Source organism: Chiloscyllium punctatum, chromosome 22 (assembly GCF_047496795.1).
Source record: "Chiloscyllium punctatum isolate Juve2018m chromosome 22, sChiPun1.3, whole genome shotgun sequence".
Lineage (NCBI taxonomy): Eukaryota > Metazoa > Chordata > Chondrichthyes > Orectolobiformes > Hemiscylliidae > Chiloscyllium > Chiloscyllium punctatum.
The window spans coordinates 47479820-47503521 of NC_092760.1; the positions used below are offsets into that span (position 1 = coordinate 47479820).

The following is a 23702-nucleotide window of genomic DNA, read 5'->3' on the forward strand; positions in this document are numbered from 1 at the left end:
TCTGGAATGGAGAACCCAGACTGAGCATTGGCAAGCTAACTAAGGCTGTGTTATGTGCCATTTGATTGCACTAACTGAGACCTTCTATTACTTCTATGATTAAGGCACAATTGATAGGACAATAATTGGCTGCTTTGGATTTATCCTGCTTCTCATCGACAAGACATTACTGTGTAGTTTCATGGTTGTTTAAATGACGACAGTACACAACAGCTTGGCTGGGGGCTCGCCTATTTCTGGGGCACAAGTCTTCACTACTACTACTACTACTACTACCGGAATGTTGTCGAGGCCCACAGGCTTTGCTATTAGCAGTTTTTTGACAACACATGGAATTAAATTAATTAACGCTGGGCTTCCTCATTTAGAGCCTTGGAGATGTACAGCACGGAAACAGACCCTTCGGTCCAACCTGTCCATGCCGACCAGATATACCAACCCAATCTAGTCCCACCTGTCAGCACCCAGCCCATATCCCTCCAAACCCTTCCTATTCATATACCCATTTATAGAATTTCCTCAGCTGTTTAATTGTCTACCATTCATCAGTAAACATGACAGGACTGCAGTGCTTGGACTGATCTGTTGGTTGAGAGATAGTTTAATTCTGTCTGTTAAATGCTGCTTCCCCCTTCTTAGCAGGCATGTATACAGATAAATGTAGCTTTACCATATTAACATCTCAAATTTAGACATACCTGCTGCTGCTCCTGGCATTCTCTCGTACACTCACTGAGCCAGGATTGGTTCCCTAGTTTGATGGTGGTGGTAACGTGAGAGATGTTGGGCTGGGCTGTTATGGTAGAGATTGTGATTAAATAAAATTCTGATTCTGGAAATGGGCCACAGCACTTCCCTGCCACATTGGTTTTGAATCCCTCTTATTTACCATTCTGAAGTACCACGCAACACAATGCTCAGTGTCCTCTATATGAAGACAGGACTTTGTGCAGCAGCCTTTCCTTTGCAGCGTGTCTTTTGTGAGTGGTGGTAAATGTGGAGGAATTCTGAAAAAAGAACTCCAAGAACTGCGGATGTTGGAAATCAGAAACAAAAACATGTTGGGAAAGCTCAGCAGGTCTGGCAGCATCTGTGGAGAGAAAGCAGAGTTCAGATTTTGGGTCCACTGTCCCTTCTTCAGAACTTAAGAGGAGTAATGGAGAAGTGCTAATTTATCAGCTGAGGAAGGCAGTAAGTTGTTTTCAGCAGTGAGTTTCCTTGCCCATGTCAGACTTGAAACCATGAGACATTATGGGTCCCAGAGTTTGTCCTAGGACAAATCTTGGCTTCCCCACCTCCCCCCAAGAAAGCCAATTAGTTAGCTTCAAAACACAGCAAACCCAGGCAACATTTAGATTTATGTTAATAGGTGAAAGGTAACATTCGAGCCACGTAAGTGCTAAGCAGTGTCCATTTCCAACAATAGAAAATCTAACCATCTCCTTTTGACATTGCTGAAATCCCCACCACACACGTTCTGTCAGTTACTACTCAGCTGAAGCTGAAAAACAAGACCACCTATTTTAAAAGCTGTAGCTGTAAAGGCAGTTCTTTGACTGGAATGCTATAGTGAGTTACTTGCTTTCTGACTTCTCAAAGCCTGCCCACTATTCAGTAGACATGAGTCAGGTGTCTGTTGGATTGCATGGATAAATACAGCTCCAGATTAGGTTAGGATATCTGGTCAGCATGGTCAAGTTGGACCGAAGGGTCTGTTTCTCTGCTGTATATCACTATGACAATGATATTAAAAAAAATGACAGCATCCCTTTCACTACCTTAAACATTTGCTCTCAGTTGCAAAGGAAAATTCTGCTGCTGATCATAGCGAAGACTTAATGTGAGAAGTGGCCTTGTCAGACCAATACTGCTGCATTAACAATGAGTGGTGTGCTGGGGTTGAAGTTTGATTACTGTGAAATGAAATGTATTGATAAAAGACTAGCAAGAAGTGATGCCTGGAAGTAAAACTGGTAAAGACAACTTAATGCTTTAGGTTTACTGTAAAAATAATAATATAAACACAACTGTTTTAATCTAATTTAAAATTGAACTGAATTTATCAAAGGCCAATATTATTGCATAAATCCTCATGGCACATATATTTAAAATAAAGTATCACAGATGCTGGAGATTTAAAATAATAAAAACAAAATGGTACTGGAGAAACCAGCAGGTTTAGCAGCATCTGGAGACTTTATTTAAAGTTAATGTTTCAATTCCGATGTTACCCTTCTTTAGACCTGAATTTGTTATGTTTGGAGTTTTTATGATACTATTAAAACCCTATTGGTAAACAGTGTACAGTAACAAACACCAAAGCTTAGACAGAAACAGAAACTAGAGTGAAACTGGCAGGTCTGGCAGCAGAGCGTCCTAGAGATATACAGCACGGAAGCAGATTCTTCTGTCCAAATTGTCCATGCTGTCTCGATACCCTAAATTAATCTAGTCCCATTTGCCAGCATTTTGCCCATATTCCTCTAAACCTGTCCTATTCATATGCCCATCCAGATGCCTTTTAAATATTGTAATTGTGCCAGCCTCCTCTACTTGCTGTGGCAGCTAATTCCATACACTCACCACCCACTGCATGAAAAGGTTGTCCCTTAGTTTCCTTTTAAATCTTTCCCCTCTCATCTTAAGCCCATGCCCTCTAGTTATGGACTCCACTACCCTGAGGGAAAAAAAACTTGGCTATTCACCCTATGCATGCCCTTCACGATTTTATAAACCTCTATAAGGTCATCCCTCCACCTCCGACGCTCCAGGGGAAATAGCTCAGCCTATTTAGCCCCCCTCTATAGCTCAAACCCTCCAACCCTGGCATTATCCTTGTAAATCTTCTCCAAACCCTTTCAAGTTTCACAACATTCTTCCTACAGAAGGGAGACCAGAACTGATTGCAGTATTCCAAAATGGCCTAACCAACGTCCTATAGAGCAGCAGCATGACATCCCAACTCCTATACTGAGTGCAATGATAAATAAAGGCAGCCATACTAAACGCCGGCTTCACTATCATGTCTACTTGTGATTGTAGGTTCAAGGAACTATAAACTTGCACTACAAAATCTCTTCGTTCAGCACACTCTCCAGGACCTTACCTTTTAAGTGTGTAAGTCCTGCACCAGTGGAGAGAGATCAAAGCTGACATTTTGAATCAGTTCTGATGAAGTCATTGGACTCAAAACATTAGCTGTGCTTTCCACAGATGCTGACAAACATGCTGAGTTTCACCAGCAATTTTTGCTTGTGCTGCAGATCTCTAGCATCCACAATTCTTTGTTTTATTTTAGCAAAACTTAGAGTTGGTACAAATGTATTCAAGTAATTTCTGGAATCCTTTGGTTTAAAACTAATTTTGTTTCATACAGTGCTTGGGACATCCACATGTTGGCAGTGATATTTGCTTCACTAATTTTCTTTGTGATTTTATTTGTATCTGTGTTGAATGCAGTAATCTGTTTTGTTAATTTACCTCCCCAGGGTAGTGGAGCCCAAAACTAGAGGACGTAGGCTTAAGATAAGAGGCGAAAGATTTAAAAGGGACCGAATTAGCTGCTGCAGGAAGTGGAGGAGGCTGACACAATTGCAACATTAAAAGGCAATTGGATGGCTATATGAATAGGATGAGGTTAGAAGGATATGGCCAAAATGCTGGCAAATGGGACCAGATTAATCTAAGGTATCGAGAATGCATGGGCAACAAGATGAAACACCTAAGTTTTTAAAAAGTAACTAAGGCACATTTATTTGGTAGCTGGCACTTAGTCATAGAGATGTACAGCACGGAAACAGACCCTTTGGTCCAACCAGATGTCCCAGCACTTGTACGTTCAGAGAAAATGTCCAGTTGGAGACAAGGAACTCTTGATGTGCATGTGAAGCATGTTTGTTGGTGAAGTTATGGCATGTTTATAACTCAGAGGAATGATATGTACTTTGATACCAACTTGTGATGAAGTGTCTTTAGCACTGAAAGAAATTTTGAGTTGTGCAAAAGTTCCCTTATCTTTACCTTATTGAACAAAGAACAAAAAGTAGCACAGCACAGGAACAGGCCCTTCGACCCTCCAAGCCTGTGCCAATCATCAGGCCTGAGCTGAATGACAAAATAAACCTTCTGTCCTTATTTGGTCAGTATCCCTCTCTTCCCTCCTATTCATGTAATCATTCATTTGCCTCTTAAATGTTGCCACTGTGCTTGCTTCCACCACCTCTTCTGGCAGTATGTTCTGACAGGTTGTTACCACTCTCTGCTTGAAAAACCTCCCGCACACATCCCCTTGAACTGTGTCCCCTTGTAATTGAAACTTCAACCCTGGGGAAAAGGCTCTGACCATCTACCCTATCTGTGCCTGTCATAATTTTGTAGACTTCTATCATGTCTTCTCTTAGCTGCCATCCTGCCAGTGAAAACAATTCTAATTATTTTAACCTTTCCTCATAGGCAGTGCCTACCCTGGTGAACTTTCTCTGCACACTCTCCAAACCTTCCACATTCTTCTGCTGGTGTGGCACCCAAAACTGCATGCAATATTCCAAATGTGGTCTAATAAGGGTATTATTTAGCTGCAGCATCATTTGCCAACTCTTGTGCTCCATGTTCTGGCCAATTAAGGCAAGTATGCCAAATGCAGCCTTAATCGCCTTGGCTACCTGTGTTATTTTTAGGGAATTGCAGACCTGCATACCCAGATCAGTCTGCATGTTAATGTTCCTAAGGGTTCTGTCATTTACAGTATAATTTCTACCTACATTTGATTCTCCAAAATAGATCACTTCGCATTTGTCTCAATTAAACTCCAGAAGACAGACTGTCTCTAAGTTAATGTTGTTACTTAATATTGATTATTCTACCTTCTATATTCAGTGGGTTGTTATTCTCGCAGTAGCAGCAATTCCATCATGATTCTTTGCTACTGAGCCTAACCCACTTCCTTGCCCATTGTCATCCTTAGCATGTTCCATAACGTAAAGGAGTGTTTTGGTAGGTGTCCTTCTTTTAATCCTTTTATAAAAAGTTTTATTCTTTTTTCTGCACTTTGCAAAATTTAGTCTTAAATATTTATATATTAAATAGGATTTCAAAGCATTGTAATCAATGCAACTGATGAGAAATTATTACGCTAATCAAATTCATTATACCATTGAATATTGGGTAGTGTGTTCACTTAATTTATTGCCTTTTCAGGCTTCAGCAACTCCGAAAAATTGGACTAGTGCACATAGAAGATTTTTCTGTGGAGGCAGTGAAGCTCCAACAGTAATTAGTTTGTAAGGCTATGGGAAACTGAAATATAATCTTACTGAAGTAACAGAAATGCTATGTATTACAAAAAAAAGACTCAATAATACAGAACTTGTTCTGTACATTGAATGTTATTGATAACATTTTTTGACCTTACTAACTGCAACATGAAGTATGCCATTTGTACAGTAATTGGTTCTGTATGTTACAGCAAATGAAATTTTCTACTTGCCTCATGGTAGTAAACTTGTTTTTACCTAGTTGACAAAATCTGGCATGTGCCAGATATTTGGAGCAATTATACCCCATATGACAAACATGCTCTTTCAAACTGTGCATCAGCTATAACGAACCTGTTTCTATCCAAACATCCTTACCCTAAGATGCTGAACTTGTTTTATTTCTGATGACAAAATGTGCAAATTCATATTTGGAAGTGTCATCAATGTTGCTGTATCAATCCCAACCGGCTAAACAAAATATGTTGAGGAAACTCCGACATAAGTGGTTTTACTTTCTTCAACCACATGTAAACCTATCAACACTTAAAGACAAGCCAGTGCTTGCCCAGAAAGTTTTATATAAATTGAACATTTTGTTGATAGAAAATGAGCTATATAGCACATTGTAAAATAAATAGCTATCCCTTTGGGGGAAAGATACTTTTTAATTATTTTGGTTTTAAGTCAAGTATCCTTAAAGGTTGCAGGTTGAAGATGGAGAGAAAGTGTTTTCAAAGTTATGTAAACTATGCTTCTGCTGTCCAGAGTTACACATTAGAAGTTGCTCGTTTGAGTATGATATGTTAGTAGGTCAAGCACTAGAGGTAACATTTTTTTGAGTGGCAGGAAAGTTGTTTTCAATTAAGTGAGGATTTGAGGCAGTCCTGTTAGCACTCCTGCCCCTTACCCTGGAAAGGTCTGCAAATGCCATTTACCAGTTCCTGGAAAGGTAATGTGATGTCTTTTTAGTCTTATTTGACATCGTGTTCTTTTATAGCTAATAAGTGAAAGTCAACATGATGTGTTGAAGGCAAGCAGTATTGATTAACTTGATTTGATTTGAATGAAAAGAGGGTAGATTAGGATACTGTGGTTAATGCGTGTAAGGATTGTCCAAAGGTGTTTGACAACAATTTTTTTTATGTAGTTGTTGAATGGTATGAAATTCTTGAAATTAACTATCACCGTCAGCCCAGCTAAGGAACAGCGAGTGTAGTGTTGGGGTAGTTGGTTTTCAGACTGTTGAATATGCAGTGGTCTTCCGTAGAGACCAGAATTAAGAACACTACTGATTTTGATATGTTTATGACCTGAATTTATATGTGCAGGGCATAATTTTAAAGTTTGCTGACACCACTAAACTCAGCAATGCACCAAACAACAATGAGGATGCCAATAAACATCAGGTGAATGTTGATGGTCAGATACATGACAATTGAAATTTGACTCATGATCTAATTTTGATCAGAATAAGTTGAGGCAAAATGAACTGGTCCAACTTTGAATGAGGGTTTATTTTGATTGGAATTTAGGAACCAAAACACTTGGGTGTTTATGTAAATCCTCTTGTGGCAGGGCATGTTGAGAAGGCAGCTTCTGAAAAATTAATACATGTGGCATTCTTCAGTTTATTAATGATTTCAAAGGTGCTAAGGCAAATAGGGTTTCTGAAATGTTTTCTAAAAGACTGGTTGGGGAAAATCAGGAGTATTACTTTCCAAGTATTACTTTCAAGGGTTTGGAGAGCAAGTAGAATAGTACAAGAGATGAAGAACTTCAGTGATGTGGAGAGATTGGAAAACCTAAGATCATTTCTTCTCCTTTGAGAAGGTCACCAAGAGTTTTCATAGAGATGTTCAAAATCATGACTGGCTTCAATGGATTAAGAGGAATCTTGTTTCAGTGGAAGAATCATAATCAGAAAAGATAGATGTAAGGTGATAAGGCAAATAAGCTAGAGGTGACACAGAGTCATTGAGATGTACAGAACTGAAACAGCCCCCTACGTCCAACTTGTCCATGCCTACCTCGTGGCCTAAATTAATCTAGTCCCATTTGCCTGTACTTGCCCCATATCCCTCTAAATCCTTACTATTCCTATACCCATCCAGATGCTTTTTGAATGTTGTAATTGTACTAGCCTCCACCACTTTGTCTGGCAGTTCTTCCCATATATGCACCACCTCCTGTGAAAAAAATTGCACCTTAGGTACCTTTAACTTCTTTCCCCTCTCACCCTAAACCTATGTCCTCTAATTCTGGGCTCCCCACCCCAGGGAAAACCTGATTTTTCTTGACAACATTGTTGTGATTTAGGGCACATTGCCTAAAAAGGTGGTGAAAGTAGATTGAACAGTTATTTATTCAATTCACTTTTGAAGATGCTGGGCAGGAAAAAAAGAACCATGCAGGGTGATGGAGGCAGAGTTGGGAGTGAAACTAAGTTGATGGCTCTTTCAAAAAATAGAGGGGTACAATGAGCCAAATATTTGTCCCCCTTCCGTATTCTATCGCTCTAAGGTTTTGTATTCATTTTATCTAAAAGTGCATCTTCATTTAAGATTGAAATAGAAGCATGTAGATGGTTAGGCAGTTTTAGGTCATAGGCAAAAGTGAGGACTGCAGATGCTGGATATTAGAGTCAAGATTAGAGTGGTGCTGGAAACTCAAAGCAGGTCAGGCAGCATCCAAGGAGCCGGAAAATTGACGTTTTGGGCAAAAACCCTTCATCAGCAATGAGGTTGGAAGCCTCCGGGATGGAGAGATAAACGGGAGAGGATGGGGCTGGGGAGAAGGTAGTTGAGAGTGCAATAGATGGATGGAGGAAGGGGCAAAAGTGATAGGTCAGAGAGGAGGATGGAGTGGATGGGTGGGAAGGAAGATTGACAGGTGGGATAGGTCATGGTGCTGAGCTGGAAGCTTGGAACTGGGGTAAGGTGGTGGTGGGGGAATGGCGGGAGGGGAAATGAGGAAACTGGTGAAGACCTCATTGATGTCCTGGGGTTGAAGAGTTCCGAGGTGGAAGATGAGGTGTTCTTCCTCCAGGCATCGGGTGGTGAGGGAGTGGCAGTAGAGGAGACCCAGGACCTGCATGTCCTCGGCAGAGTGGGAGGGGGAGTTAAAATGTTCGGCCATGGGGTGGTGGGGCTGATTGGTGTGAGTGTCCCGGAGGTGTTCCCCAAAACCCTTTGCGAGAAGGCATCCAGTCTCCCCAATGTAGAGGAGACCGCATCGGGTGCAACGGATGCAATAAATGACATTTGTGGAAGTGCAGGTGAAACTTTGATGGATGTGGAAGGCTCCTTTAGGGCCTTGGCTGGAGGTGAGGGGGGAGGTGTGGGCGAGGTTTTGTAATTCCTGCAGTGGCAAGAGAAGGTGCCAGGCGGGGAGGGTAAGTTGTTGGGGGTGGGGGTGGGGGGGCGGTGTGGACCTGACCAGGTTGTCATGGTGGGAACTGTCTTTGCAGAAAGTGGATCGGGGTGGGGAGGGAAATATAGTTTTGGAGTTTGAGTGTAGTGTAATGTTATCAATCGTGCTACTCACTTCCCACAGCTTCCTGAAAATATTTTATTTGAATTCCAAAAGCTGCAGAGTAGCACACTTAGACTATTATGCTGCTTGTGGTATTTGCTTCATTTTTATGTTTACATGGTTTCTATCCATTTGCCTTAACTTTCGACCACTGTGTTGCCTTGAGCAAGTTTCTACTGGTTGTGTTTACACAGGGAGAAAATGCTGAAAGAAGCCAGTTCATGCATGGTTTTCTATTAAATGCATGTTTTTAAAAAAAATCTATTTCTGTTTAAGCCTGTCTGGTCGAGTAGTTTAGACAGATGTGAGCTTGAGCATGTCCTGGCATGACTGTACTATGCACACTCTGTTCTTCACAGAAAATGCACTGTTCGTGACTCAGTGCAGAAAATGGGAGTTATCGTGAATGAAACCGTCCTGTTGAACTGAAATCCTAGTAGAATGATGATATGTATCCTTTTGCACATAGCGATACATATTCCACAAATACTTTCCTGACTAATAAAATACACAGTGTATAGTGAACTGAAGAATGGAGAAATTAGGACAAATGACTAAATGTTTGGTCAAATAAATGTTTCAAGGAGTGTCTCAACTGAGTACAGAGGTGGGGTACCATTTCCTGTGTTTGGTGCTAAGGGGCCATGCATCTATGAAGCCACGAAGGTTTGGTTGCCAAAAACTTTAGAGACCAGGGTCAGAGGTGCATTGATATGATTTTCTTTGCCTTTTGCTCACAAAACTTTTTGAAGTACCCAAACAAATTTGCTTTGGAAGAGAAAATTGCTTGTAATTTGGAAGTGTTGAAATCATCATCTTTAAGGAAAAGAGTTTTCTATTTTTGGTCCTGAGCTGATTTGCATTCATTTCTATTTGAGTACCAGTGCCTGTTCATATACTGTATGATCTTTCTGTTTCAGTGAAAATTATTGGAGAGCTTATAATGGAAACTTGATTGATGTGCTGTCACATACACTGAGAAGTTATGTGCTTCCCTTCCCATATAATTCACAAAAGATGTATTGTAATTAAAACATAGTGCTGTGCATACACTTAGTTGTAAAATGCTTTTTTTTCAAGATACTTTTTCTGAAGAAGATTGATCATGTCATCTGCATAATATTTTCTCAGTTTGATCTCTAAAATTCACATGGAGTTGAAGTTTACTGTGTTTTTTTCTGTTAACTGACAGTTTCAAACATCTGTTTTGTTTCAAATGCATGTATGTTCATAAATTAGAAATCCATGTGTGTATTCTTAAGTATAATTTGAAAAAGTTATTTCAAAGATTTTTTTTTAGTTTGTCATTTACAAGCTACAAATGGTATTAGTCACCAGTCCATGCAGTCTCCCGTTCAAGCCAGGAGTTTGGGACTGTTGGTTGGAGCACTTGTACTGAAAGCAAATCTACCACTTGATTTTGAGTTGCTGTTTGGTTTGTGTTTGGAATAAAACCAGTTTCAGTAGCTAATGTTGGATTCCAAATTGAAATTCATTCAAATGTTTGAAAATACTAGACTTTTGAAGTAACACTGTTCGCTTCATGGCAATTGTGCAAGACTTGCCCATATTCCAGAGCATAGTTGCACTTTCATTAATTAATTTGTTATTCAGTTGAATGTTTTCGAGTAATGTTACTTAGTGAGTTTACAATTTAGTTATGAACCATTTTAGATATTTTCTGGTCTCCTATTCAGATGTATCATTACACATCTCTGGAACAGGTGGGACTTGAACCTGTGTCTCCTGGCACAAAGGAAGGTACGGTACTATTACACCATAAGACTTGGCATGTAGAACAAAGTAACAATTCAAAGTTTACCAACATCCCATGGGGAGCTAAGATACTGAATAGAGGTTGATTTGTACAACGTCTGTATGTTGAGGCATATCTGATGTGGAAATTATTACGCACTATGCTTTGATTACAGATTGACATTAGTGCAAGGAAGCTTATTCACCTTTTTTGATGATTGAAAGTAGAAATGAGAGTAGAAATGGACTAAAAAGATGAGGGCAGAGAATGAGAAACCTTTGTTGGAAAAGTATCTTATCCAATAACAAAATGAGCAGTATCAAATGTGGGAAAGATACTGAAACAATAATTAGTATTTTTCCAGTATCTTTCAAAACAGCTGCTGTACATTTAAATCCTACATCCTAAAGTTTTTCTTTGTTTGTAGACGCTCCCTAGATTTATGGCCTGAGATTTTGATGAAATCAGTGGATTGCTTGTGCTTTCATGCCAAGCCCAGGCTGATTGGCTGAAAGCAAAGGTTGTTTGAAGCTCAGTGCTGATGTGAATGTGGTTTGACTAGTTTGAGCTGTACACAGACAAAGGAAGTCTGAAGGCTGAGAAACTACGATGGTTGGAGATTATTTAAACCATCGTGAAGATAGGTCATTACTTTGACAACAGAAAACCGGAGTGTGTTACAAGATGGTTCTACAAGCCATGGGAAAAGTCCTGAGGTAGAGATAGTTTAGTGAAATATTAAGGGCTTGGATATGGAGAAAATTGGTTAAAATGTTTAGACTTTGCCATTTCACATCTGTTAACTTAGTAACTTAAGCAAGTAACTAGATATTACTCTCTCAATTGATTTGCTTAAATTCTTGCGCGCACTCAAACGGACTGCCACCTTCCATGTAATTAATTTGCAAACAATAAAATTTGGAATGATATGCATGGATGAATACTTAACAAAGTCTATCATATTTTTAAGTTTATCGAAAGATGTAAGCATCAAAATATAAATGTTAGCTGTTGCAGTGTGCTGGCTACATGTCAGTATGCAATGCATTTTTGTTTGCACCCAAAATAAAATTGCTTCCGAAACCATTCATTTGGTTGGCAGAATGGAAAATTGTTAACTGACAAAAAAGGGGGAAAATAGTTAAATGGTACAGTAAATATTTAACTTCTCCACTGAATGTAGCTTGTTATAAGTTGTCAATTCATTAAGTTGTCATACCAGGGTTTTAGTGTTTCACTCTAGTTTGGATACTAATTTTGAGCCTGTACCTGCAGCAGTATGACTTAATGTCTGACCAGAATATGTTAATAGCCATAAAGCCTGCACACTGCATGGTTAGCATTTATTTATTGATGCTCTGGAAAGTGGCAAACTGAAATTCAGTTTTCAGTTTGTGCACTTGACCTAAGTTAAAATCTTCAGAATCGATTGAGCTTGATCTTAGGTAGTTGAATTCATGGTGAATGGTTACACATGATTTTGTGTAACTTATTTTGTTGCATAAGCTATTATATCTCACCACCTCAAAATTTATTGCAGTCCAGCATTTCTATAGAACTAACCTTGGGTCAATGAAAGTATGTTAGGCCGGATCAGTTTGGAAGTAGTTTTGCTTTATTATATCATATTGTTAACAGTTAAGTATTTGATTCCTGCTGCTCAAGTTAGAAAGCTTGAAACTGTACAAAATTTGGTGTAGAGATTAGTGTTCATGAACCAAAGGTTACTAAGGACGTTTGCAAGGGACTGGGACAAATGACTACACTGCAAGAATTTCAGTTTTCTGATTGTACCTGAAAACAATCTTGAGTTTTTGTGTGCCTTTTATAGTAGGCTAACAGATCACAATGACTGCATTATTTTCACTAAAACCACCCAATTCTCCTCCTTGAGTTAAGCTTCAGTCTGTTGCATTTACTGTGAATTCTCTCCTCCTGAATCTTCCAAGTGGGCAAAATATTATTCCCAAACTTATTCAGAACAACTCAGGCTGTGCCACAAATAAACTGAACGCAGAAGTACAGGTACTGTAAATGTAACTTTAAAACTTTGTATCACAGTAGTTTGTACATGGGCCATATTTCTCAGTAGTGGGGAGGATTAATTAATATAAGATTAAGTTTGGAAGATTATGGTTCTATTAATCGGTCTGAGCCGTAGGGAAGATTTAGACAGACAAATTTACCTAATTCTAAGCTTATTGTCCAGCTTGAATACCTGTCATATGCATTTGTAGATGCTCTTATTGTCCAGTACTAGGGTTAATGGAATTGGGACACATGGAAACTTTCTCAGTATCATTTGTACATATAAAATTTCAAATTCTTCAGAATTCATTTCATTTTAATTCTGATGAAGCCTTCCCTTTTCTTATTTAATAAACAAATCTTACAGGTACAGATACAGTTCTGAGCAGCTGCCTTCCCACCTCAGTATGTGGAGGGCAAAGTTTGTTTGATTACAACATTTATTGCCCCTATGGAATTTGGTGCTCAGGCTACCATTATGAAAGCTCACTGTGACTGGTTTAATAGACTAATAAAATATACTATCAGTAATTATCTTGGCATACATGGTGTGCAGTCAAGACTGTTACAACATTATATAAATACTTGCACTGAATAGATGTTTAGAGTTGATAAAATATTCACTTTCTTAAAATTATTTGGGTTATTCAAAAAAAGAGAGAAAATGGATGTTGGTAGAATACCATATATAGAATGTCACTTTAGGAGCATTATTTTTATTCCTCCGTGCTGCAATATGTTCGATGGTGCAAAATGCGTTTAAGGCATGTTACATTTCCACATTTGAGTATATTGATATGTTTTGTATAATGTACTTCTCAAAGCTGCACATCTTAGCCAGACGTAATGTTTCATACCAGGTAGATATTTGTAGCAAGATAAACTGGAGCCATGCTTTGAATTTTTAAATTTATCTGAAGAGTACTAAAATAAAAGCAAAGTTCTAGAGAAACTCAGCAGGGATGATGACGTGGGGATAGAGAAACCAAGTTAATATCATGAGTCCAATTTGACTTCTCCAGAACCGAAGGAAACTAGAAAAGACTGAGGTTTTATGCTGTAGAAAAAGTGGAGAGGAGGAGCAGTTGGGACAGATGGTAAAGATAGAGTAGAAGGTAATGGGAGCACTGACAGTAATCGTGAAATGATATAGAAGAAGATGAGGTGTTAATAGCAGAAAATAGGCCAGTTCTCCCGAGAACCAACCTGTGAACTAAAATGTAAGTTAGACATTCAAAGTTTGGGAGAAGATTTGTAGCTCGGGTGCTAGTTGTGGTTCTGTTCGCCGAGCTGGGAATTTGTCTTGCAAACGTTTCGTCCCCTGTCTAGGTGACATCCTCAGTGCTTGGGAGCCTCCTGTGAAGCGCTTCTGTGCTGTTTTCTCTGGACTGTTCACCTCCATCGACAAAACCCTAGCCAAAGAAACCACAGCTAGCCTGCTGGACAGACATAACAGACAAGAGGACGTTGAACCTATCAACAAAGACGGCATACTTAAACTACTGGACTTGTGCCTCACAACACACTTCACATTCAACAACCAAATATACGATCAAATCAACGGAACACCCATGGGCTCACCGATCTCTGGACTCATAGCAGAAGCAGTAATGCAAAGGTTAGAACAAACAGTCTTACCACAAATTCAACCCAAACTCTGGGTCAGATACGTGGATGACACCTTTGTAATAATTAAAAACACAAATAGAGAACACACACCAGATCATCAACGCCACACTCACACAGTATTCCGATTCACTAGAGAGGAAGAAAAGGACAACCAACTCCCATTCCTAGACGTGATGGTACAGAGAACACCGAACGGAGAATTTACCACAAAGGTTTACAGGAAAGCCACACACACAGACCAAGTCCTAAACTATGAAAGCAACCACCCCAACACACACAAATGAAGTTGCATCAGGACACTATTCAAAAGGGCCACAACACACTGCAGCACACCAGAACTGCAAAAAGAGGAAGAGGAACACCTATAAAAGGTATTCGCCAAAAACGGATACCCTCGCAATTTCATCAACAGATGCCTAAGGGAGAGACAACGGAACGAGGACATGCTGCAACCCAAAGGACTAGCCACACTACCATACATCAGGAGCATTTCTGAACTGACAGCCAGACTACTGCAACCACTAGGACTCATAACAGCACACAAACCAACAGCCACGCTCAGACAACAACTCACCAGAACAAAGGACCCGATACCCAACATGAGCAAAACCAATGTAGTGTCCAAAATCCCATGCAAGGACTGCAGAAAACACTACATCGGACAAACAGGAAGACAGTTAACGATCCATATCCATGAACGCCAACGAGCCACGAAACGACACGACCAGCTATCCTTAGTAGCCACACACACAGACGACAAGCAACATGAATTCGACTGGGACAACACTACCATTATAGGGCAAGCCAAACAGAGAACAGCCAGGGACTTCCTAGAGGCATGGCACTCATCCACAGACTCCATCAACAAACACATCGACCTGGACCCCATATACCGGCCACTACAGCGGACAGCTCGAACTGACAACCGGAAGCGGCAGAGACAGGCCACTATAAATGCCGGAGAAAACAGCACAGAAGCGCTTCACAGGAGGCTCCCAAGCACTGAGGATGTCACCCAGACAGGGGACGAAACGTTTGCAAGACAAATTCCCAGCTCGGCGAACAGAACCACAACAGTAAGTTAGACATTTTCTGTCCAAACCTGTGATTTATGAAGTTGCTTGGGTTGGCACGAAAGCAACTGCATTGAGTACAATGCTGAAACTGCTGTACAGTCTGTAGAACTAGTCAAGGCCATGACATCATCCTTACACTAGTTTTTAAAAAAAAGAAATCCAATCCTTCAGGTTCCACTGAATTTGTCCTGCTATCGTTATCAGGCATTTTTGCTGGATTCAGGTTATGGTTCTCTTGTAAGTATAGCATCAGTACAAAATTGTTGATGTTGCACCAATTCTAGAATTGCAATATGAATATATTCAGCAACACTTGGGTTTACCTTGTACGTTCATTCCTTTCACACAAAGTACCTAATTACTCAAATGTGGCAGAATGGAGCACTTAACCGTAAACAAACATCAAGTTGCCAAAAATAAATAAACTGTATATAAATACATTCTTTCATAATCAGAATTCAGCCTGCTGTCTATTTGTTTTCTTTAAATGATAAAGTACTAAGCCAGGAGAAAGCATTCTAAAGAATGCACAATGCTGTTCTTTGACTGACTGGCACTGAATCACTTAAATGCAAGTTGACTTCATTTGTATCAAAAACAAAGTAGCATCGTTGCCTGAATGAAAAGACTCAGCAGACAACCAAAGATAGCTTAATGGGTGCAATATTGTATGGTCAAGTGTTATGAATGTTTGCAAGAAGTTATGGTGACATAACTTTATAATAATTCAAACAAACATTCTAGAGAAACCAGTTGCATCAAAAATAAACTGCTTGTCAAAGGATGGCATACATCCTTGAGCTCTTCTATACTGGTTTACAATCCTGGTTGCAAATGGAAAATTTGCATTTGAATACAAGTAAGGTTAAACATCAATGCCATATGACCTGGTAGCATTGTGCTTAGCTGCCTACCTTTTCAACCTGAATGCTGTGTGACTTGCTGACAACTGCAGCTTCTTCCCTAGGTTGGTAAGCTTATTTCAAAAATTCAAATTGACCCTATCCTTGCTTCATTCCCCTCCCAGTTTTTTTTTGAGGATTTGTTTGCTGTTGCATTTGTGGTTGCACTTTCAAGATTTGATATTGAGCTGAAATAGACTTTAGTTAATCTTGTAATGCTATGATAAACACTCTGTAAACCTCCTCTAAGGATTATATAGGATAAGACGCAGATGGCTGCGATTTACAAAGCAGTTTATGAAGATCCACAAAACTGCTTTACGTATTCTGAAACAGATGCCAAACATGGGTTGTTGCATCCTTGTGGTTAAGTATGCTGTTTTATTATTGTTATAAAAAATAGGTTTGCAGTGCAAATATGTTGGATATATCGGAACTGAAAGTGTGTCTCCAGTTGTTAGAGACTGAGTGAAAAATCTTTGCAGCATCTGCCATGTTTCCATTGGTGCATTGTAGATTGTTTCGCAGGAATTTGAAGCATTCGCTTCTTGAATTGATCTTAAACAGTTGGCCCGTTGTAGTTCTTCAGAAATATGTGAATTCTAGTACTTTCCACCTATCAATATTGATGGAGTTACAGCTGCATATTAAAATGACTACTTTCTGTCTCTACAGCATGTCTATGCCTCTGCATCAACTCAAGATTTGATTTGCCTCATCCATGGCAGACCCTGGAAATGTTAAACAGAGATTACCTATTAAGGAAAAGATTTTGGTGAGAATAGGGTGAAAAAGGCATCTGGCAGTATTACTTTTTTTTTTCCTTGTGTAAACTGAACAGGAAAACAGTGTGCATTGCCAGAAAAATGTTATTCCCAAAAATGCTGATGCCTGGTATGAACAACTGGATGGTGTCCAAAATGTCATACAATGGCAAGTAGACTAATGAAGATTAGCTGCAGATAGATTTTTTTGAGTTAATTAGTACTGTATTTGATTATGGTTGGGAACCCCTTCAAGATGCTAGCATCCATAACCTCAAGAGCATACATTACATCCATTATACACGTCAATTTCTTCCTCACCTTCTGCACTTTATTCAGAAGTAAGACGTGACTTCTTCCTCACCATATGAATATCCACTTCTCCCATCACACCACCATATTTTCAGGATTCATCGAATGAACAGCAACTTTGCGTTTCCTGTCTGGCTGGTTCTGTGATGAAGTGTAAGGTATTTGCTGAGGGTTTAGGCCACCTCACTAAACATAGGACCATACAACGCAGAACAGGCCCTTTGGCCCTTGATGTTGCACCGACCTGTGAACTATTCTCAGCTCGTCCCCCGACACTATCCCAAAATCATCCATGTGCTTATCCAAGGATTGTTTAAATCTCCCTAATGTGGCTGAGTTGACTACATTAGCAGGTAGGGCATTCCATGCCCTTACCACTCTGAGTAAAGAACCTACCTCTGACATCTGTCTTAAATCTATCACTCCTCAATTTGTAGTTATGCCCCCTCGTACAAGCTGACGTCACCATCCTAGGAAAAAGACTTTCACTGTCTACCCTAACTAATCCTCTGATCATCCTTTATGTCTCTATCAAATCCCCTCTTAGCCTTCTTCTTTCCAATGAGAACAGGTTCAAGTCTCTCAGCCTTTCCTCATAAGACCTGCCCTCCAGACCAGGCAACATCCTGGTAAATCTCCTCTGAACCTTTTCCAATGCTTCCACGTCCTTTCCGAAATATGGGGACCAGAACTATACATATTTTTATGAATTTTACTTACATCATTAGTGCAAGAAATATTGCAACTTATTGGTTTTACATAAATATTTCACTAAATTTTCAAGAGCTTCATACTGAGCTTGAACTGCAGTGGTTAAGCACAAAGATAATAAAACAATGTAGCTAGTTCAAATCCAGGAAAAAACACAATCTTTTTCCATTAAATAAGTTTTATTTTAGTGACAATAAAGACACTTAGAAACAAACGTTGTCCTTCCAAATTACATAAACTGACTTTTTTTTTAAAAGTCCGTTAAATTACAGCACCAACGTGCATTTTATATAATATCTTTAATGTATAAGGCAAAGCACAGGTTTTGACCAAAAGCTTGGGTAAGATGTTTTTTGAAAAGTCTGTTCAACATAAGTAAATAAAGAATTCCATCCATGAATTATCTGACAGGTCTTCTAATAGTATGAAGATGGATGTGAGGTCAGCGAGAAGTGTTGCAGAGATTGAACCAGATGTCATTATTATTCATCTGGAGTTTGACCAAATGACTGGATGATGTCATCATGAATCAATGTGTGGATGAAAAAAAAGTATGGAGCCAATCTTACATCAGTCTATTTCATTTCTTGTGAAAAAAACAAGAGTAAGAAGGTGGAAGGAACTGTGTACTGTACAGTCAGCCAGAAGGGGCCTGTGCGATGGAAGGTTACATTTATATAACATGAACTGACATTTTAGTTGCGTGGAACATTCTAATACTGAGCTGCTAGTTGCATGGTGATCCAAATCAAAAAGTAAAAATTTAGATCAAACATGAACATAGATGTAAAAAAGGTAAGCCAAGTAACTGAATGCAAATTTCTCCAATCTTCCCTCATCCTCCTCGAGAATGTAGCAATCTCGCACCACCCTGCAATTACTTGCCAACCGTTATTCTTATATCAGTATTCTGATCCCAACAAGCCAGTAAAATGTGGTTCCCTAACACACACATTTTCTAACAAAGACGACAGACTTTGCAAATCCTTGCCTTTTATCATTCTGGCCCTGATAGGAAGGAGACCAGAATTGCATGCAATATTCCAACAGTAGCCTGACCAATGTCCTGTACAGCCATAACGCGACCTCCCAACTCCTATACTCAATACTCTGACCAATAAAGGAAAGCATACCAAACGCCGCCTTCACTGTCCTATCTACCTGCGACTCCACTTTCAAGGAGCTATGAACCTGTACTACAAGGTCTCTTTGTTCAGCAACACTCCCGAGGACCTTCCCATTAAGTGTATAAGTCCTGCTAAGATTTGCTTTCCCAAAATGCAGCACCTTGCTTTTATCTGAATTAAACTCCATCTAGCACTTCTCAGCCCATTGGCCCATCTGTTGTAATCTGAGGTAACCCTCTTCGCTGTCCACTACACCTCTAATTTCAGTGTCATCTGCAAACTTACTAACTGTATCTCTTATGCTCGCATCCAAATCATTTATGTAAATGACAAAATTTAGAGGGCCCAGCACCGATCCTTGTGGCACACTACTCGTCACAGGCCTCCAGTCTGAAAAACAACCCTCCATCATTATCCTCTGTCTTCTACCTTTGAGCCAGTTCTGTATCCAAATGGCTGGTTCTCCCTGTATTCCAGGAGATCTAACCTTGCTAATCCATGGGGAACCTTGTCAAATGCCTTACTGAAGTCCATATATGTCACATCTACTGTTCCACCATCATCAATCTTCTTTGTTACTTCAAAATACTCAATCAAGTTTGTGAGACATGATTTCCCACGCACAAATCCTTGTTGACTATCCCTAATCAGTCCTTGCCTTTCCAAATACATGTACATAACCTGTCCCTCAGGATTCCCTCCAACAACTTGTCCACCACCAACGTCAGGCTCACTGGTCTATAGTTCCCTGGCTTGTCTTTACCGCCCTTCTTCAACAATGGCACCAGATTTGCCAACCTCCAGTCTTCCAGCACCTCACCTGTGACTATCGATGATACAAATATCTCAGCAAGAGACCCAGCAACCACTTCTCTAGCTTCCCACAGCGTTCTCAGGTGCACATGATGAGGTCCTGGGGATTTATCCACCTTTTAACCGTTTCAAGACATCCAGTACTTCCTCCTCTGTAATCTGGACATTTTGCAAGATGTCACCATCTATTTCCCTACAGTCTATACCTTCCATATCCTTTTTCACAGTAAATACTGATGCAAAATATTCACTTCGTATCTCCCCCATTTTCTGTGGCTCCACACAAAGGCCGCCTTGCTGATCTTTGAGGGGCCCTATTTTCTCCCTAGTTACCCTTTTGTCCTTCACATATTTGTAAAACCCTTTGGATTCTCCTTAATTCTATTTGCCAAAGCTATCTCACGTCCCCGTTTTGCCCTCCTGATTTCCCTCTTTAGTATACTTCTACTTTCTTTACACTCTAAGGATTCACTCAATCTATCCTGCCTAAACCTTACATATGCTTCCTCCTTTTTCTTAACCAAACCCTCAATTTCTTTACTGGATTAGTGGTGCTGGAAGAGCACAGCAGTTCAGGCAGCATCCAACGAGCAGCGAAATCGACGTTTCGGGCAAAAGCCCTTCATCAGGAAAATTCTTTAGTCATCCAACATTCCCTATACTTACCTGCCTTCCCTTTCACCCTGACAGGAATATAGTTTCTCTGGATTCTTGTTATCTCCTTTCTTAAAGCTTCCCATTTTCCAGCCGTCCCTTTACCTGGGGTGCACTTATTCAACAGATATTATTAAAACTTGACAATAGTTTTGTTTCTGATTCTAATAAGTACTAAAGCATCTATATTGAAAAGGTATCTCCATATTGCGCGTTTACATTTTAGAATTCCGTAAACTTCACCTTTACTGGATGTGATTGAAATAAGTCCAGAAAGTTCCACCAAACTTGCTTTAGACTCTGAGGTGGTAGGTTCAGTTTCAACACTGGTTGATAATGCAGTTTAGTATGAAAGAGGGCGACATTGTTGAAGATGCTGTCCTTCCAAAGAAATGTGAAGCAAGGACCCATCTGTTCCTTTTTTGGGTTCAGATGAATGCATTCAAAAGTAGGTATTCTTTTCCTGTATCCTGGCCAACATTCTACTCCCAAAGTGATCAAACATGCTGTTTAATCACTTACTATACGGGGCAACATGCTATCAAAATGGCATATGAAGCACTTCAGCATCCTTTGAAATCCAATATAATTCACAAATAAAATCTTGTTTCGTTGGCAAAGGCACTTATCCTTTCCAATTTACCATTTGCAGAATAGTTTCCAGTCCATTTTAAATTCAGTAACTTAATTTTAATTGTCTTAGTCTGTGGAAAAAGCTGCCATTGCTATATGAGTAACTTGGTTAATCATACCACTAAATAAATTTTTACAGCAAAGTATTTGCCTTAAGTTAATAGATTCTAATCCCTATGAAATATGATGAGATAAAATTGCAGAGGTGCACGGGGGTTTTTCTCTGGTTGGATGGAGAGAACTGATAATGGTTTAACCTGAGGGTCACCAGGCGAGGGGAGAAGCTGAGAACGAGACACTCTCATTGTAATGTTAACAGGTTATGGGAGTTGAGCCCTTGCTGTTGGTGTCACTGTGTTGTAAAGTAGCTGTCCAGCCAAATTAGCTGCAAATGGGATGAAATTCTGAGGATACCATTGGATATATGTGATTCTAAATATGGTGGGCTCCTCATCTTTGTTTAGTTCTTGGGGAGAGTCAGGACAAAGAGAATGGGTCTAACTGAGGAAAGAGTAAGGACTGCAGATGCTGGAGGTCAGAGTCGGGAGTGTGGTGCTGGAAAAGCACAGCAGGTCAGGCACCATCCGAGGAACAGGAGAATCAACATTTTGGGGAAGGGCTTATGCCTGAAACATCAATTCTCCTGCTCCTCTGATGCTGCCTAATGTCTAATGTCCTATTCACCTGGCAGTTGGTTCATGCAGCAGCCAAGGAACTCCAGCAATAAGCTGAGCTCTGCTGTCAGGGAATTGCGTGAAGTGAGATGCATAGTTAATTAAATAGGACGTTAGGATTGAGTAATTCGGGATTGAAGTTGAGCAATGTGCTCTTGTTCTGTACGTTTAAACATTTCTCAGCTGTCTGTGCCTTCGTCTTTTATAGATCAATTTTAGTGAGATCAGTACCAGACCTTTTCCTTTGCTTGACTTTAATTGTTCATAACTAAAAGAAAAATGAAAATAATTTAGTTTAAATATGAAAGTTTCAGATGAAGTCACCTGTAAAACCGTTTTACATTGCATCTTGGGCAATTTTCTGTATCTCAATAGGAAGAGATTGATTGAGGTAAAATTCACATAATCAGTTGGACTTTGCATGATTATGGAGGAATAACATGATTTGGCTACACTAAGGTAATTTGAGTTTAAAGTAACTGCAGTACTTCACTAATGCATTCTTACTCAAAGAACATTACATCATTAGCGTCATTCTTGTGAACTGGGCATCTGTGCTGTACAGCAGGTTAAGGCTAAATAACATGGTCAAAATGCTGAATTTTATTTGTTGTTTAAGGATTGGTGCAGTGCTGACATTTAATGTAGTGTACAGCTCTAACTCTACAGTTTTCTTTGGCTGTTTTAAAAAGAAAGCATTTCTATTTTGCTGCTCACTCACATTATCAGGAAGAACAGCCTTTCCATTTGAATTACAATAAAACAGGAAGTAGAGAGGGGGAAGACATCTTGATGTATGTGTGATGATTGTTATTTGGTATTTTCTGGCATGGAATAATATCTTGGCATTGCTCCCCATTCCCATGCTCATTTTGTTTTTGTTAAAATTTCATTGTCTTGCACAACATACTGCATGTTGAATTTCCTTTTGCGATAGTCATGTAAAAATTATGAATGTTTGAGACTACAGACAAAGTAGTACATATTTGGAATTGAAACCTATCCAATCCAGTCCCATTCAATTAATCTCTTGTTTATTTTCTTTTAGGAAGTCAAAGACTAAGCCAAACGGTAAAAAAACAGGAGCAGAGGAGAAGAAATTATATTTGGAGCCTGAATATACCAAAGCAAGAATAATAGATTTCAACTTTAAGGAATTGGTGACTTTACCACGTGAGATTGACCTGAATGAATGGCTAGCTAGCAATAGTAAGTTCCTCTTCAGTTTGTTGCACTAAATTCTGGTCTCTCTCCGACAGGAAGGATGTTGTGAACTTGAAAGGGTTCAGAAAAGATTTACAAGGATGTGCCAGTGTTGAAGAGTTTGGGATATAGAATGAAGTTGAAAAGGCTGGGGATGTTTTCCCTGGAGCATTAGAGGCTGAGGGGTGACCTTATACAGGTTGATAAAGTCATGAGGGGCATGGATAGGGTAAATAGACAAGGCTTTTTTTTTCCCTTGGGGTGGGGAGTCCAGAACTAGAGGACATAGATTTAGGGTGAGAGGGAAAAGATTTATTAAAGGAAAGGGTTTTTACAAATGCATTAGGGGCAAAAGGGTAACCAGGGAGAGAATAGGGCCCCTCAAAGGTCAGCAAGGCAACCTTTGTGTGGAATCACAGGAGATGAGGGAGATACTAAAGTATTTTGCATCCGTATTCACTGTGGAAAAGGGCATGGAAGATATAGAATGTAGGAAAATAGATAGTGACATCTTGAAAAATGTCCATACTACAGAGGAGGAAGTGCTGGATGTCTTGAAACACATTAAAAGTGGATAAATTCCCAGGACCTGATCAGGTGTACCCTAGAACTCTGTGGGAAGCTAGGGAAGTTT

The 23702-nt window shown here is 39.7% G+C and overlaps 1 protein-coding gene across 1 annotated transcript in view; it reads left to right on the forward strand.

Moving 5' to 3' along the window:
- The window catches only part of LOC140493612 (MOB kinase activator 2-like), a 93133-nt gene that overhangs the window by 36957 nt on the left and 32474 nt on the right, over positions 1 to 23702 (forward strand). Inside the window, 1 exon segment of the mRNA XM_072592236.1 lies at positions 22914 to 23074. Coding sequence (XP_072448337.1) covers positions 22914 to 23074 — 161 coding nt within the window.